At 45.9% G+C, this 13,935-nt stretch overlaps 1 protein-coding gene across 4 annotated transcripts in view; it reads left to right on the forward strand.

Moving 5' to 3' along the window:
- RPS6KA3 (ribosomal protein S6 kinase A3) overlaps positions 1-13,935 on the forward strand; it is a 97,792-nt gene that overhangs the window by 31,120 nt on the left and 52,737 nt on the right. The window contains exon 1 of one of the 4 annotated variants that reach the window (XM_064152030.1): positions 2,424-2,486. The exons of the other annotated variants lie outside the window; for them this stretch is intronic. Coding sequence (XP_064008100.1) covers positions 2,448-2,486 — 39 coding nt within the window. The 5' untranslated portion in view covers positions 2,424-2,447. Of the gene's footprint in view, positions 1-2,423; positions 2,487-13,935 lie in introns of those variants that run through there. 4 annotated transcript variants of the gene reach the window in all.

A 13,935-nucleotide genomic window follows, 5' to 3' on the forward strand; every position in this document is an offset into this window, starting at 1 on the left:
GAGTGCTCTGTATATGCCTCTGATGACATGTTGTTACTTATTTATTGCTGGAATCAAACCAGTCTTGCTCCCTGTTCTAATGGAGCATGTGCTGTGTGATTCAGTGGTTTTAGTAAACCTCAAGAAAGCTAAAGATACAGAAAAATACCTTAGCACCATACAGTGCTTGGGGTTGGAAAGGACTTCCAAAGGTCCTACAGTGAGCAGGGACATCTTCCACTAGATGAGGTTGCTCAGAGCCTTTGTTAAGTCTCACCTTGAGTATCTCCAGGATTGGGGCTTCAACTACCTCCTTGGCAACCTTTTCCAGTGTTCTACCACTCTCTTGGTAAAGAACTAATCCCTAACATCCCATCTAAATCTCTTTAATCTCAAACCATTGCCCCATGTCCTATCACTGCAGGCCTTTGCAAACAGACCCTCTGCAGCCTTCTTGTAGTCCCCTTCAGGTACTGGAAGACTGCTCTTAGGTCTGTCTGGAGCCTTCTTTTCTCCAGGCTGAACACCTCCAGTTCCCTTAGCCTGTCCTCATGGGATATTACATGGGACACAGCCACAGTAAGATGCTTCTACATTTATGTATACCTGAACCCCACATTTAAAACATAAATTCTCCTTCAGATCAGAAAAATAAATCTGGAAAGACTGAATGAAAGCTTCATCTGCAGCAGTTTGAAGTAAATCCAGCTCTCATTCTTAGAAACATTTGAAGTTAGGGTTTTTTTTTTTAAAGCATTGAAAGAAAGCTTTGGAGGTTTTGACTCTTAACAACATTTTCATTCCCTTTGGAGCAATATAATGTTGATGCAAAAGTCATACAGTGGAGCTGGAGTATCCAACTCAAATCACAGAGTTTTAGGAGTTGGAAGAACTGTGTCCACCTACAGTGGTGCACACCTCACATATTTTAACTCTCATTTGTACCTTATTAAAGATAGCATCCTGGGCTGGCTCAGGAGCAGTGTGGGCAGCAGGACAAGGGAGGTTCTTGTGCCCACCCCTGTGCTCAGCGCTGCTCAGGCCACCTCTGGAGTGCTGTGTCCAGTTCTGGGCTCCTCAATTCAAGAGAGCTGTTGAGGTGCTGGAAGGTGTTTGGAGCAGGGCAGCAAGGCTGGGGAGGGGCCTGGAGCACAGCCCTGTGAGGAGAGGCTGAGGGAGCTGGGGGTGTGCAGCCTGCAGCAGAGGAGGCTCAGGGCAGAGCTCATTGCTGCCTGCAGCTGCCTGCAGGGAGGCTGTAGCCAGGTGGGGTTGGGCTCTGCTGCCAGGCAGCCAGCAGCAGCAGAAGGGGACAGAGGCTCAAGCTGTGCCAGGGCAGGTCTAGGCTGGATGTTGTTAGGAAGTTGTTGTCAGAGAGAGTGATTGGCACTGGAATGGGCTGCCCAGGGAGGTGGTGGAGTGGCTGTGCCTGGAGGTGTTGCAGTCAAGCCTGGCTGGGGCACTGAGTGCCATGGTCTGGTTGGTTGGGCAGGGCTGGGTGCTAGATTGGGCTGGGTGAACTTGGAGCTCTCTTCCAACCTGCTTGGTTCTATGAATTGAGGGGCCCAGAACTGGACACAGCACTCAAGGTGTGACCTGAGCAGTGCTGAGCATAGGAGCAGAAGAACCTCCCATGTCCTGCTGGCCACCCTGCTCCTGAACCAGCCCAGGATGCCATTCACTTTCTTGGCCACCTGAGCACACTGCTGCCTCATCTTTTTCTGCTGTTTTAATGTCTAAAGTAAGACAGATGACAAAAGGGATACTGATTTGACATCTGCCAGCCTCTGTGTACTGGTTTAAACTTTGCCATATGTGCTGGGACGTGACCTTGAATTTGTTTGCTGCGATTGAAAGGCTGCAGACTAAAACAAGCAAAGGCAGGCAGCATTATGTACAGGTGCTCTATGAATGTAAGCCTCCTACAATAAATAAACAGTCATCTTTTAACCTAGAATAAGATCCAGTTATCAATTCATTACTTCTTTTCCACAGGCAGAATTAAAAGGATTTCTTAGAAGTCTTGAGATTAAAAACAACAAGAAGAAAAGAAAGTGAAATTACATTAATTAATGGTTTGGTTTTGTTCTTTCCTGGGAACCAGGAATAAATAACATCTGCCCCAACACTCTGCTATCAGGCAATCTGCTGAAGTTTCCTGTGCTGATCTCTAACAGCATCAGCAGCACAAATAACCACACTGCTGCCTGGTTTTTCTTTGCAGTCCATGGTGGGGAGGGAATCAATATTCTCTCCTGGGTTTTTTTGGCTTCTTGTTGTTGTTTGACCTTCTTCCCTCCTTCCATCTCCCCACCCCCTAACTGTGCCTGACAGGAAATTTTCTAATTGCTGGAACAGCTGGTCACAGCAAAAAAAAAACCAACCCAACAACCACAAGCAACAAATCCAAGCACTAGGGTTGGTCTTCCCTACTTTCAGTCCGAAACTCTAACCATCATGATTCCTTAGGCATGCTGAAGTTTCTGGCTCTGCGCGTTCGTTCTGGTCGGGTGAGCTTAGCTTCTTATTTAAAAGAAGGAAGGGAGAAGGGGGGAAAAAGTGGAGGGAGAACAACTGATTTTCTTTTTACTGGAATTTAAAGCAATGTGAGGTGTTCACTGCTTTGGGATCTGTGCTGCTGCTGGGATGCAAAGCTTGGTGGATTCTCTTTTAAGGAAAGGGGCGGATGAAAACGTTTGCGGTGTGCTGATGTATTTTGTAGATGTTTCTAAGGCTCCTGGTGATATTTTAGTCCTGCTTGGAACTGTTTGTACCTAGAAGTGTGTTCTGTTAGCTGTATTTTAGTGTTGTTTTGGGTTGGGGTTTTTTTTTAGATGAGAATCTACGTTGAGTAATAAAGTTTGTATTTTTAGGATGAGTAATTTTTAAGGTTAACACTTAGTGGGTATTTTAAACAGTTAGTGTAGTGGTTTAAACTGTAAGATGTGGTTATGTGTGGAGTGACAACTAAACTCAGGCTTGTTATTGTCTTCAGTTTACTTCTGAAGGCAGTATTAAGGCTACTATTGTATGTTTGGAGTAACAACTACAATAAGTCAGGCTTTTTATCACCTTAAATTTACTTCTGAAGGTAGTATTAAGGCTACTATTGTATGTTTGGAGTAATAACTACAATAAGTCAGGCTTTTTGTCACCTTAAATTTACTTCTGAAGGCAGTATTAAGGCTACTATTATATGTTTGGAGTAATAACTACAATAAGTCAGGCTTTTTATCACCTTAAATTTACTTCTGAAGGCAGTATTAAGGCTCCTATTGTACGTATGGAGTAACAACTACAGTAAGTCAGGCTTTTTATCACCTTACATTTACTTCTGAAGGTAGTATTAAGGCTACTATTATATGTTTGGAGTAACAACTACAATAAGTCAGGCTTTTTATCACCTTAAATTTACTTCTGAAGGTAGTATTAAGGCTACTATTGTATGTTTGGAGTAACAATTACAATAAGTCAGGCTTTTTATCACCTTAAATTTACTTCTGAAGGCAGTATTAAGGCTACTATTGTATGTTTGGAGTAACAACTACAATAAGTCAGGCTTTTTATCACCTTAAATTTACTTCTGAAGGCAGTATTAAGGCTACTATTGTATGTTTGGAGTAACAACTGAAATAAATCAATCTTTTTGTCACCTTACATTTACTTCTGAAGGTAGTATTAAGGCTGCTATTGTATGTTTGGAGTAACAATTAAAGTAAGTCAGGCTTTTTATCACCTTAAATTTACTTCTGAAGGTAGTCTTAAGGCTACTATTGTATGTTTGGAGTAACAACTAAAGTAAGTCAGGCTTTTTATCACCTTAAATTTACTTCTGAAGGTAGTTCTGAGGCTACTATTGTACATTAGGAGTAACAACTAAAATAAGTCAGGCTTGTTATCATCTTAAATTTACTTCTGAAAGCAGTATTAAGACTACTTTATATGTGTAGAACAACAACTGAAATGCCTCAGGCTTGTTATCATCTTAGATTTACTCCTGGAAATGGTATTAAGAGTTATGGTAGTGCATTATGGTTAATGCTGTTGTTATTTCAACTTTAAAAGCAATATTTAGTCATAGCATACATTTGATTTGTGTGATTTGCCTTCTTGCTGAGCATATGTTTAAAGAGAAGGGTTTGGTTGTGTTTTTAAGTTGAGAAATATCCCTGTGTTATTGCAAGCACTGTTTTTGAGCTACTTAACAATGCACTTAACCGTGCAGTGTGATGGAGCAGTTCATCACTGAAACTCAGATCACTTTTTCTGCTGTTTTAACATCTCAAGTCAGACGGATGACAAAAGGGATACTAATTTAACACCTGCTAGCCTCTGTGTACTGGTTTAAACTTGGCAATATGTGCTGGGACGTGACATTGAATTTGTTTGCTGCAATCAAAATGCTCCAGACTAAACCAACCCAACACAGGCTGTGTTATGTACAGGTGATCTATAAATGTAAGCCTCATAGAATAAACATCAGTTCATTAGTTCTAAGAAATCCTTTCAATTCTTCCTGTGGAAAAGAAGTCTTGAGCTTAAAACCAAAAGAAATTAGATTAATTTCCCTACTGAGGGTAGCTTGATTATGTTGTCTCCAATCTTCTTTTGATTTAAAAATGCTAGGGGCAGTGCAGACCAAAATCAAGGGATTTCAGGCTATATAATTTTTAGAGTATATTGAGGCTATTTTCTCAGTGAAACAGTGATTATAGCTTTCAGAGCTGAGGGCTTGTGGCTTTTTCTTCTTGTTGTTATTGTTGAGTCATTTGTTTATTGCTTTTACCACTTTGAATTACTTTTTCTTGCTTCAGTGCTCTGAAATGTTAGTGCTTACAGATTAGGAAGAAAACCACTATCAAACTTTAAGGGAAATGAGAAGTTCCACCCAATGAGTATTTTTTTCCAGTGCTGACATGCACAGTCTAGTTGATGAGATAATTCTGTGATGTTTGATTAAGTGAGAACTGTGTTGCAAAACTACTTCAGATGGCCAACAGTGAGTTTTTAACGTGTTTACAGGGGGTTTTCAGCTTCACCTGCCGAGCAGCCTACTGAGAATCACAGAGTAAGAGCAGAGAATCACAGAGTAAGAGCAGAGAATCACAGAGTAAGAGCAGAGAATCACAGAGTAAGAGCAGAGAATCACAGAATAGAGTAGAGAATCATAGAATAGAATAGAGAATCACAGAATAGAATAGTAGAGAATAGAGTAGAGAATCACAGAATAGAGTAGGAGTAGAGAATCATAGAGTAGGAGTAGAGAATCATAGAATAGAGTAGAATAGAGTCATAGAATCAACCAGGTTGGAAGAGACCTCCAAGATCATCCAGTCCAACTTCTGTCCTGCCCTTGGTATTTTCACTCTGAGGTGGGAAAGTTATCCTCCCAGCCTGGCCAGCCATGTTTATCCAAAGATCCTCACCTATGCTTTGACTTGTTACCCTGGGACAGGACTTAGTCTTCAGACTCCTGTCTAGCTTCATTTATAAGACCAGAATAGGGCTGGGTGCTAGGTTAGACTGGATGACCTTTGAGGTCTCTTCCAACCTGGTTGACTCTATGAAAAGCATGAGAAGAGTTCAGCCTCAGTAATCATTTCAGCAGCCTTTTTTATGTGACTTGGCCACCTGGAATAAGTGTGGACATGGAGATCCTCCTAGAGCTCAAAACTGTTTTGGTAGAAAGACAAGAATGGGAAAGAGAAGAAAGTATGGAAAGTGAGGAATAAATGCATAGACATCCAGAGGCTTGGTGTGCACAGGCATCCAGAGGCTTGGTGTGCACAGGCATCCAGAGGCTTGGTGTGCACAGGCATCCAGTGGCTTGGTGTGCACAGGCATCCAGTGGCTTGGTGTGCACAGGCATCCAGTGGCTTGGTGTGCACAGGCATCCAGAGGCTTGGTGTGCACAGGCATCCAGAGGCTTGGTGTGCACAGGCATCCAGAGGCTCGGTGTGCACAGGCATCCAGAGGCTCGGTGTGCACAGGCATCCAGAGGCTCGGTGTGCACAGGCATCCAGAGGCTCGGTGTGCACAGGCATCCAGAGGCTTGGTGTGCACAGACATCCAGTGGCTTGGTGTGCACAGGCATCCAGAGGCTTTACACAGACAGTATTGCTGTTTAAATATTATTACATTTTTCTTATTATTACAGTATTATCTTTTTTCTTTGATGTTTCTAAGCATCCTTTTTAAATAGCAATTTAACAATTTAGGAACACACACACCAGAAAAAGAACTCAACTCTACTTTGAAACTAAGCATGTGCAAATCAAGTTTGCTTGGAAGAAATCTCCTCTGTCAGGTGAAACAATAGATGCCATCTGCAATAAGTAATCTGATGCCAGTTGTGAGTTTTTCTACCTTGTACAAAAGAAACTAAGAGATCAGTTGTGGAAATCTGTATTTTTGACTGCAAATGTTCATGTGAATTAGAACTTATTTCTGCTCTATTCTTGCTTTTCTTGCTACTGGTGTAAAATAGGCAACAGGCAAACCTGTCTTTTTGACTGTAAATGTTCATGTGAATTGGAACTTATTTCTGCTCTATTCTTGCTTTTCTTGGTGCTGCTGTAAAACAGGCAACAGATATAGAATGAATATCCTTAAGTCAGCTTGACTGAATTTTCTGCATGGCAGTGCTTTGCTTTTTGTTGCATTAGAGTAATTGCCACTTCAAAAGCAACGTTTTTAATCAGCTGTCTGAGAGCTGTCTGAGAGCATTTAAGTAATCATTAGTTCTATTGAGTGACCTAAAGTGATTATTAGTCACAGATAAAAGGGATGGGATATTTTATTCCATGGTTTAGCTCACTAGCAGTGCTTGTTGAAGTCATAGGAGATTGTGAAATGTCTCTTGGGATTGAGTTATTTTTCTGAAAGGCAGTTTTGAATGGAAATGTAGGAGCATAATGGGTATAGAATTTATGAATGGGAATAGAATGTGTCTGAAATGTTTAAAAATACCTACAGTGGTGCACACCTCACATATTTTAACTCTCATTTGTACCTTATTAAAGATAGCATCCTGGGCTGGCTCAGGAGCTGTGTGGGCAGCAGGACAAGGGAGGTTCTTGTGCCCACCCCTGTGCTCAGCACTGCTCAGGCCACCCCTGGAGTGCTGTGTCCAATTCTGGGCTCCTCAATTCAAGAGAGTTGCTGAGGTGCTGGAAGGTGTCTGGAGAAGGGCAGCAAGGCTGGGGAGGGGCCTAGAGCACAGCCCTGTGAGGAGAGGCTGAGGGAGCTGGGGGTGTGCAGCCTGCAGCAGAGGAGGCTCAGGGCAGAGCTCATTGCTGCCTGCAGCTGCCTGCAGGGAGGCTGTAGCCAGCTGGGGTTGGGCTCTGCTGCCAGGCAGCCAGCAGCAGAAGAAGGGGACAGAGGCTCAAGCTGTGCCAGGGCAGGTCTAGGCTGGATGTTGTTAGGAAGTTGTTGTCAGAGAGAGTGATTGGCACTGGAATGGGCTGCCCAGGGAGGTGGTGGAGTGGCTGTGGCTGGAGGTGTTGCAGCCAAGCCTGGCTGGGGCACTTAGTGCCATGGTCTGGTTGGTTGGGCAGGGCTGGGTGCTAGGTTGGGCTGGGGGAGCTTGGAGCTCTCTTCCAGCCTGCCTGATTCTGTGATTTCCACAAGCTCTAATGCAAAAGATAAACCCAAGTTGCTTTCAGTTTCTTGGCTTGGATATTTTTACCTCCAATCCCACAGCTCTTAGAGGGGTATTTTTTTCCCAGGTAATGCTGAAAATTCTTCCTGCTTTTATAACAAGCTGGGAAAGTAAAAATGCATCTGGGAGACTTCCTGACTCAAGGGAGGGGAGGAAAAGGAAATTATGCATATGAGCTTGGGAACTCTGCCAGCATTGAGTCATCCTTTTAAAATCACTTGGTATCCAATAAGCTTACTGTCTTTACAGGACATAACTGCTTTATGTAACCGCAGCACCAAGGTTTAACGCAACAGTGTCCCAGAAATGTTTTCTCTTGCATTACAGAACTCAGAGTTAGTTCTGCCTGTGGTTGGACTTGATGTCTAGAAGGTCTCTTCCAAACCCTAACATTCTGTGATGTTACCAAATACAGCAGTGTCCTGCTGAACTCAGAGAAAGACCATGAAGGCTAACAAAATAGTATCTGGGAAAGAGCCACCCCATGAATCAGGGTAGGTTGAGGGCTGACATGTTGGAGAGCAGTGAAGGGGAAAAGGACCTGGGGGTCCTAGTGGATGGGAGGTTGCCCATGAGCCAGCAGTGTGCTCTTGTGGCCAAGAAGCCAATGCCATTCTGGGGTCAATTACAAGGGCTGTGGTGAGTAGTTCAAGAGAGGTTCTCCTGTCCCTCTGCTCTGGTCAGGCTGCATCTGGAATCTTGTATCCTCTCAGTTCAGGAAGGACCTCAGGGAACTCCTTGAGAGAGTCCAGCACAAAGCCACAAAAATGCTTAAGAGAGTAGAACATCTCCCTTGTGAGGAGAGACTGAGGGAGCTGGGGCTCTTTAGCTGGGAGAAGAGGAGCCTGAGAGGTGGCCTCATTCATGTGAAGGGTGACTGTAGGGAGGATGGAGCCAGGTTCTTTTTGGTGATGCCCAACTCCAGGACAAGGGGCAGTAGGTGGAAATTGAGCATAGGAAGTTCCATGAAAACATGAGGAAACATTGGTGATGGGACACTGGAACAAGCTGCCCAGGGGAGTTGTGGAGTCATAGAATCAACCAGGTAGGAAGAGACCTCCAAGCTCATCTAGTCAACCTAGCACCCAGCCCTATCCAGCCAACCAGACCATGGCACTAAGTGCCTCATCCAGTCTTCTCTTGAACACCTCAATGGATGGTGACTCCACCATCTCCCAGGGCAGCCCATTCCAATGCCAATCACTCTCTCTGTGAAGAACTTCCTCCTAACATCCAGCCTAGACCTGCCCTGGCACAACTTGAGACTGTGTCCCCTCGTTCTGTTGCTGGTTGTCTGGGAGAAGAGGCCAACCCCCACCTGGCTACAGCCTCCCTTCAGGCAGTTGCAGACAGCAATGAGCTCTGCCCTGAGCCTCCTCTGCTGCAGGCTGCACACCCCCAGCTCCCTCAGCCTCTCCTCATAGGGTTTGTGTTCCAGGCCTTTCACCAGCTTTGTTGCCCTTCTCTGGACACCTTCCAGCACCTCAACATCTCTCTGCAATGGAGGAGCCCAGAACTGGACACAGCACTCATCTTCTCTGAGACATTCAAAACCTGCCTGGATGTGTTCCTGCTCTAGGTGCTTCTGCTCTGGCAGGGGGATTGGACTGGATGAGCTTTTGGGGCCCCTTCCAACCCCTAAGAGTCTGATTCTGTGAAACCTGCCCTCATGTTTGGAGCAGTGTGAAGTAACTTGCTGCAGAATCTGGTTTTCTGTTTCCAGCCTTATCTGCACTTGCACTGAATGTGCCTCTGCCTCAAGAATGTGCATTTGTCTAGAGGAAGCAAAACATCCCTGAAAGAGATAGAGAGGGATGAAAACAAACCTGCTGCTTCCACAATAAAAGTGGAAGAATTTATGTAGCTGCATACCCAGCACTAACAAATGGAAACTTTGAGGCCTTGAGCAACCTGTTCTAGTGGGAGGTGTCCCTGCGTGTGACAGGGGGTTGGAACTGGATGATCCTTGAGGTCCCTTCTAACCTAAACCAGCCTATGAAAACTGGTAACAGCAGTAGTTTTTCAGCTGCTGCTCAACTTTCAAGTGGAAAATGAGCTTGCAATTAGCTCTTTATTAATTGGATTTGCTGTTTTGAAACCAGAATTAAGTGATGCAGCAGTGAGCTTGCCAGGTAAGTTAAAGCTCATTAAATGCAGTTAAACAGGGAGAGGTAGACTATGAGCTGCCCTTTACACTGAGAGAAATTATTATTCCCTGTCTTAGAGGAAATGTGTTACATTTGAATACTCTTTAAGTATTGGTATTTCAGAAACTTCACTCTAAAAACTTGGTTTAGAGCTAATTTCTTACCTTGAAAGTTGGCTGATATTTCAAGGAGGCATTTTATACCAGCAATGTAGACCTCAGTTGTGATTAAAACTAGGAGAAAGATCATGGAATCAGGCAGGGTTGGATGGGACTACAAGGATCAGCCAGTGCCAACCCCCCTGCCATGCCCAGGGACACCCTACCCTAGAGCAGGCTGCACACAGCCTCAGCCAGCCTGGCCTCAAACACCTCCAGCCATGGGGCCTCAACCACCTCCCTGGGCAACCCATTCCAGCCTCTCACCACTCTCCTGCTCAACAACTTCCTCCTCACCTCCAGCCTCACTCTCCCCACCTCCAGCTGTGCTCCATTCCCCCCACTCCTGTCACTCCCTCACAGCCTCAAAAAGTCCCTCCCCAGCTTTTTTGGAGCCCCCTTCAGATGCTGGAAGGCCACAAGAAGGTCCCCTGGGAGCCTCCTCTGCTCCAGCCTGCACAGCCCCAACTCTTTCAGGCTGTGCTCACAGCAGAGCTGCTGCAGCCTCTCAGCATCCTCCTGGCCCTGCTCTGGACACTCTCCAGCATTTCCACATCCCTCTTGTCCCAGCGGCTCCAGAGCTGGATGCAGAACTCCAGGTGGGGTCTCAGCAGAGCACAGCAGAGGGGGAGATCTCTCTGTCTGTCTTTCTTTCTATCTGTCTATCTATCTATCTATCTATCTATCTATCTATCTATCTATCTATCTATCTATCTATCTATCTATCTATTTATTTCTTTACTCTGGTTCCTGGCTATGGAAGTTGAAATTCCAGCCTTGCACACTTGACTGATTAGTGATTTTGGCTGTTCCTCGAGTGTAAAATCATCAGCACACAAATATGTGAAGCAGATTTTTTTAAAGGGCATTTTAAAATGCTATTTTAAACAGAAAATGTTCATAGAATGGTTTGGGTTGGAAGGGACCTGCAGAGGTCATCTGATGAAACCTCCCTGCAGTCAGCAGAGACATCCTGCACTAGATCAGGTTGCTCAGAATCTTGTTGAGCCTAACCTTGAATGTTTACAGGATGTGGCCTCAACTCCCTTCCTGGGCAACATGTTGCAGTGTTGCTGCAGCCTCCTGGTGCAGAACTTGTTCCTCACATCCAATCTCAGTCTGCTCTCCTCTCATTGCAAACCACTGCAGGCCTTTGCAAACAGTCCCTCTGCAGCCAGCTTGCAACCCCCTTCAGGTACTGCACCCACTGCACTTCTACTATTATGAAAAACAAACTGCCAGTAAGCTTCAGTAAAGAAATCTTTCCTAATATCAAACCTAAACCTCCCCTAACAAAACTTGAGGCCATTTCCTCTCATTCTATCACTTGATACTAGGGAGAAGAGACTGATCCTCACCTCGCTACAACCTCCGTTCAGGGAGTATAGAGAGCAGTGAGGTAGTGTTTTGAATTCACACCCAAAAATGTTTGTCACTCACTTCCTTTCTAGGCCAGTGTTGATTTAACACTATTATGCTGTTAAGGAAATGTTAAGGAAGCTCAGAGCAATGTTACCTTCTGTTTGTTTCCTTGTGTTCTATATTTGGTTTCATTCGAAAGGAAGCCACTGGCAACTGCTTTAAGTCGCCTAACACAGGGTTCTGCACTTTGGCCACAACAACCCCAAGCAGCACTCCAGGCTGGGGGCAGAGTGGCTGAGAGTAGCCAGGCAGAGAGGGAGCTGGGGGTGGTGGGAGAGAGGAGCTGCAGAGGAGGCAGCAGTGTGCCCAGGTGGGCAGCAGAGCCAATGGCATCCTGGGCTGGCTCAGGAGCAGTGTGGGCAGCAGGACAAGGGAGGTTCTGCTGCCCCTGTGCTCAGCACTGCTCAGGCCACCCCTTGAGTGCTGTGTGCAGTTCTGGGCTCCTCCATTGCAGAGAGCTGTTGAGGTGCTGGAAGGTGTTTGGAGCAGGGCAGCAAGGCTGGGGAGGGGCCTGGAGCACAGCCCTGTGAGGAGAGGCTGAGGGAGCTGGGGGGGTGCAGCCTGCAGCAGAGGAGGCTCAGGGCAGAGCTCATTGCTGCCTGCAGCTGCCTGCAGGGAGGCTGTAGCCAGCTGGGGTTGGGCTCTGCTGCCAGGCAGACAGCAGCAGAAGAAGGGGACAGAGGCTCAAGCTGTGCCAGGGCAGGTCTAGGCTGGATGTTGTTAGGAAGTTGTTGTCAGAGAGAGTGATTGGCACTGGAATGGGCTGCCCAGGGAGGTGGTGGAGTGGCTGTGGCTGGAGGTATTGCAGCCAAGCCTGGCTGGGGCACTTAGTGCCATGGTCTGGTTGGTTGGGCAGGGCTGGGTGCTAGGTTGGGTTGGATGAGCTTGGAGGTCTCCTTCAACCTTGTTGATTCTATGATTCTATTCTCCGAGTTACTTAAAGCATGTGGCTTTCTGTGGTAAGGGACCTTGGGGTTGGAATTGACAGGCAACTCGGTGTGAGCCAGCAGTGTGCCCTGGTGGTGAGGAAGGCCAGTGGCAGCCTGGCTGGGATTAGAATGCTGTGTGCAGCAGGAGCAGAGAGGTGATTGTCTCCTTGGACTCAGCTTTGGTGAGGCCACAGCTCGAGTGCTGTGTTCAGTTTGGGCACCTCAATACAAGAGAGATGTGGAGGTGCTGGAGTGGGTGCAGAGAAGGGCAACAAAGCTGGGGAAAGGCATGGAGAAAAAAAATCTTATGCTGAGCAACTGAGTGAGCTGGGGATGGTTAGTTTGAACCAGAGGAAGCTGAGGAGGCAGCTCATTGTTGTCTACAGCTACCTGAAGGGACCTTGTGGAGAGATTGATGCTGGTCTCTTCTCGCAGGTAATTAGTGCTAGAACAAGGGGGAATGGCCTCAAGCTGCCCATGGGGAGGTTTAGATTAGATATATTAGAAAATAGTTTTTTCCCAGCAAGAGTGGTCAGGGACTGGAACAGGCTGCCCAGGGAGGTGGTGGAGTCACCAACCCTGAATGTGTTTAGAAGGTGTTTGGCTGTGGTGCTTGGGGCTATGGTTTAGGGTGCACCTTGTAGAGCAGGGACATGGCTTGGGCTTGGTGATCCTGAGAAGCTTTTCCAACCTGAATGTTTCTGTGGTTCTTAGTGTGATGAAGATCTTAAGGGAGAACTGTGTGGCTAGAAAAAGAGATTGATTTCTTAGGACTTCAGTTTCTGCACTGCTGCATTATAGGGTTTGAGAAAAGGGAGCTTTCTAAGCTTATAAAGTAGAGAAATCATAGGATGGTCTGGGTTGGAAGGGACCTCCAGAGGTCATCCAGTCCAAGCCTTTCTGCAGTAAGAAGAGACATCCTCCACTAGATCAGGTTGCCCAGAGCCTTCTTGAGCTTCACCTTGGATGTCTCCTGGAGTTGGGGCTTCAACTACCTGCCTGGTCAAACCTGTTCCAGTGTTCCACTGATCTCATAGTGCAGAACATGCTGCTAATAAAATAAGGGCAGCAGTTCAGTCAAAGGGTGTAGCTCTAACTGGAAAGAAGATCCCAAGGTTGCTGCTGAGAGTGGTGTCAGAGTTGTCAGGGAGTGGAAGAAAGGAGAGGAGGAGCAGAGTCTTTCAGCACCCAGTGCATCATCTCCTTTCATTTGGCTTCATCACTTGGGATATGTATGTTTTGCAAATATCAGAGAACAGCCAGAAGCAGAGCTTAAGACACATTTCAGTCCTAGACTGACTTCTCTTCCAGCTTTTGCTGTAAGAGAGCATCTATCAACTGATGTAATTAGTGCAGCTGACTGAGAAAGAGATTTCTTGTTACAGCATGAAAGGCTCTCTCTTAATTCAGTTGGGTGGTGGGTGTGGGGAGGGGTTCTTGCTTCTGCACTTCATCTGCTGAGCTTTTGGGTCTTTTCAACTGGATTTACAAATCAGTTTTTAGATGAAAATGTTCAGCAATTGTGTCAGAAAACAAAACTGCAAACTTGTGGGCAACCATCCTAAGTCTTACCCTCAAGCACATGCTATGGACAAGGTATAAGGGCAGGATATGAGGAGGAGCTGGAGGCAAACAGTCCTCTG

Source organism: Pogoniulus pusillus, chromosome 12, assembly GCF_015220805.1.
Source record: "Pogoniulus pusillus isolate bPogPus1 chromosome 12, bPogPus1.pri, whole genome shotgun sequence".
Taxonomy (NCBI): domain Eukaryota; kingdom Metazoa; phylum Chordata; class Aves; order Piciformes; family Lybiidae; genus Pogoniulus; species Pogoniulus pusillus.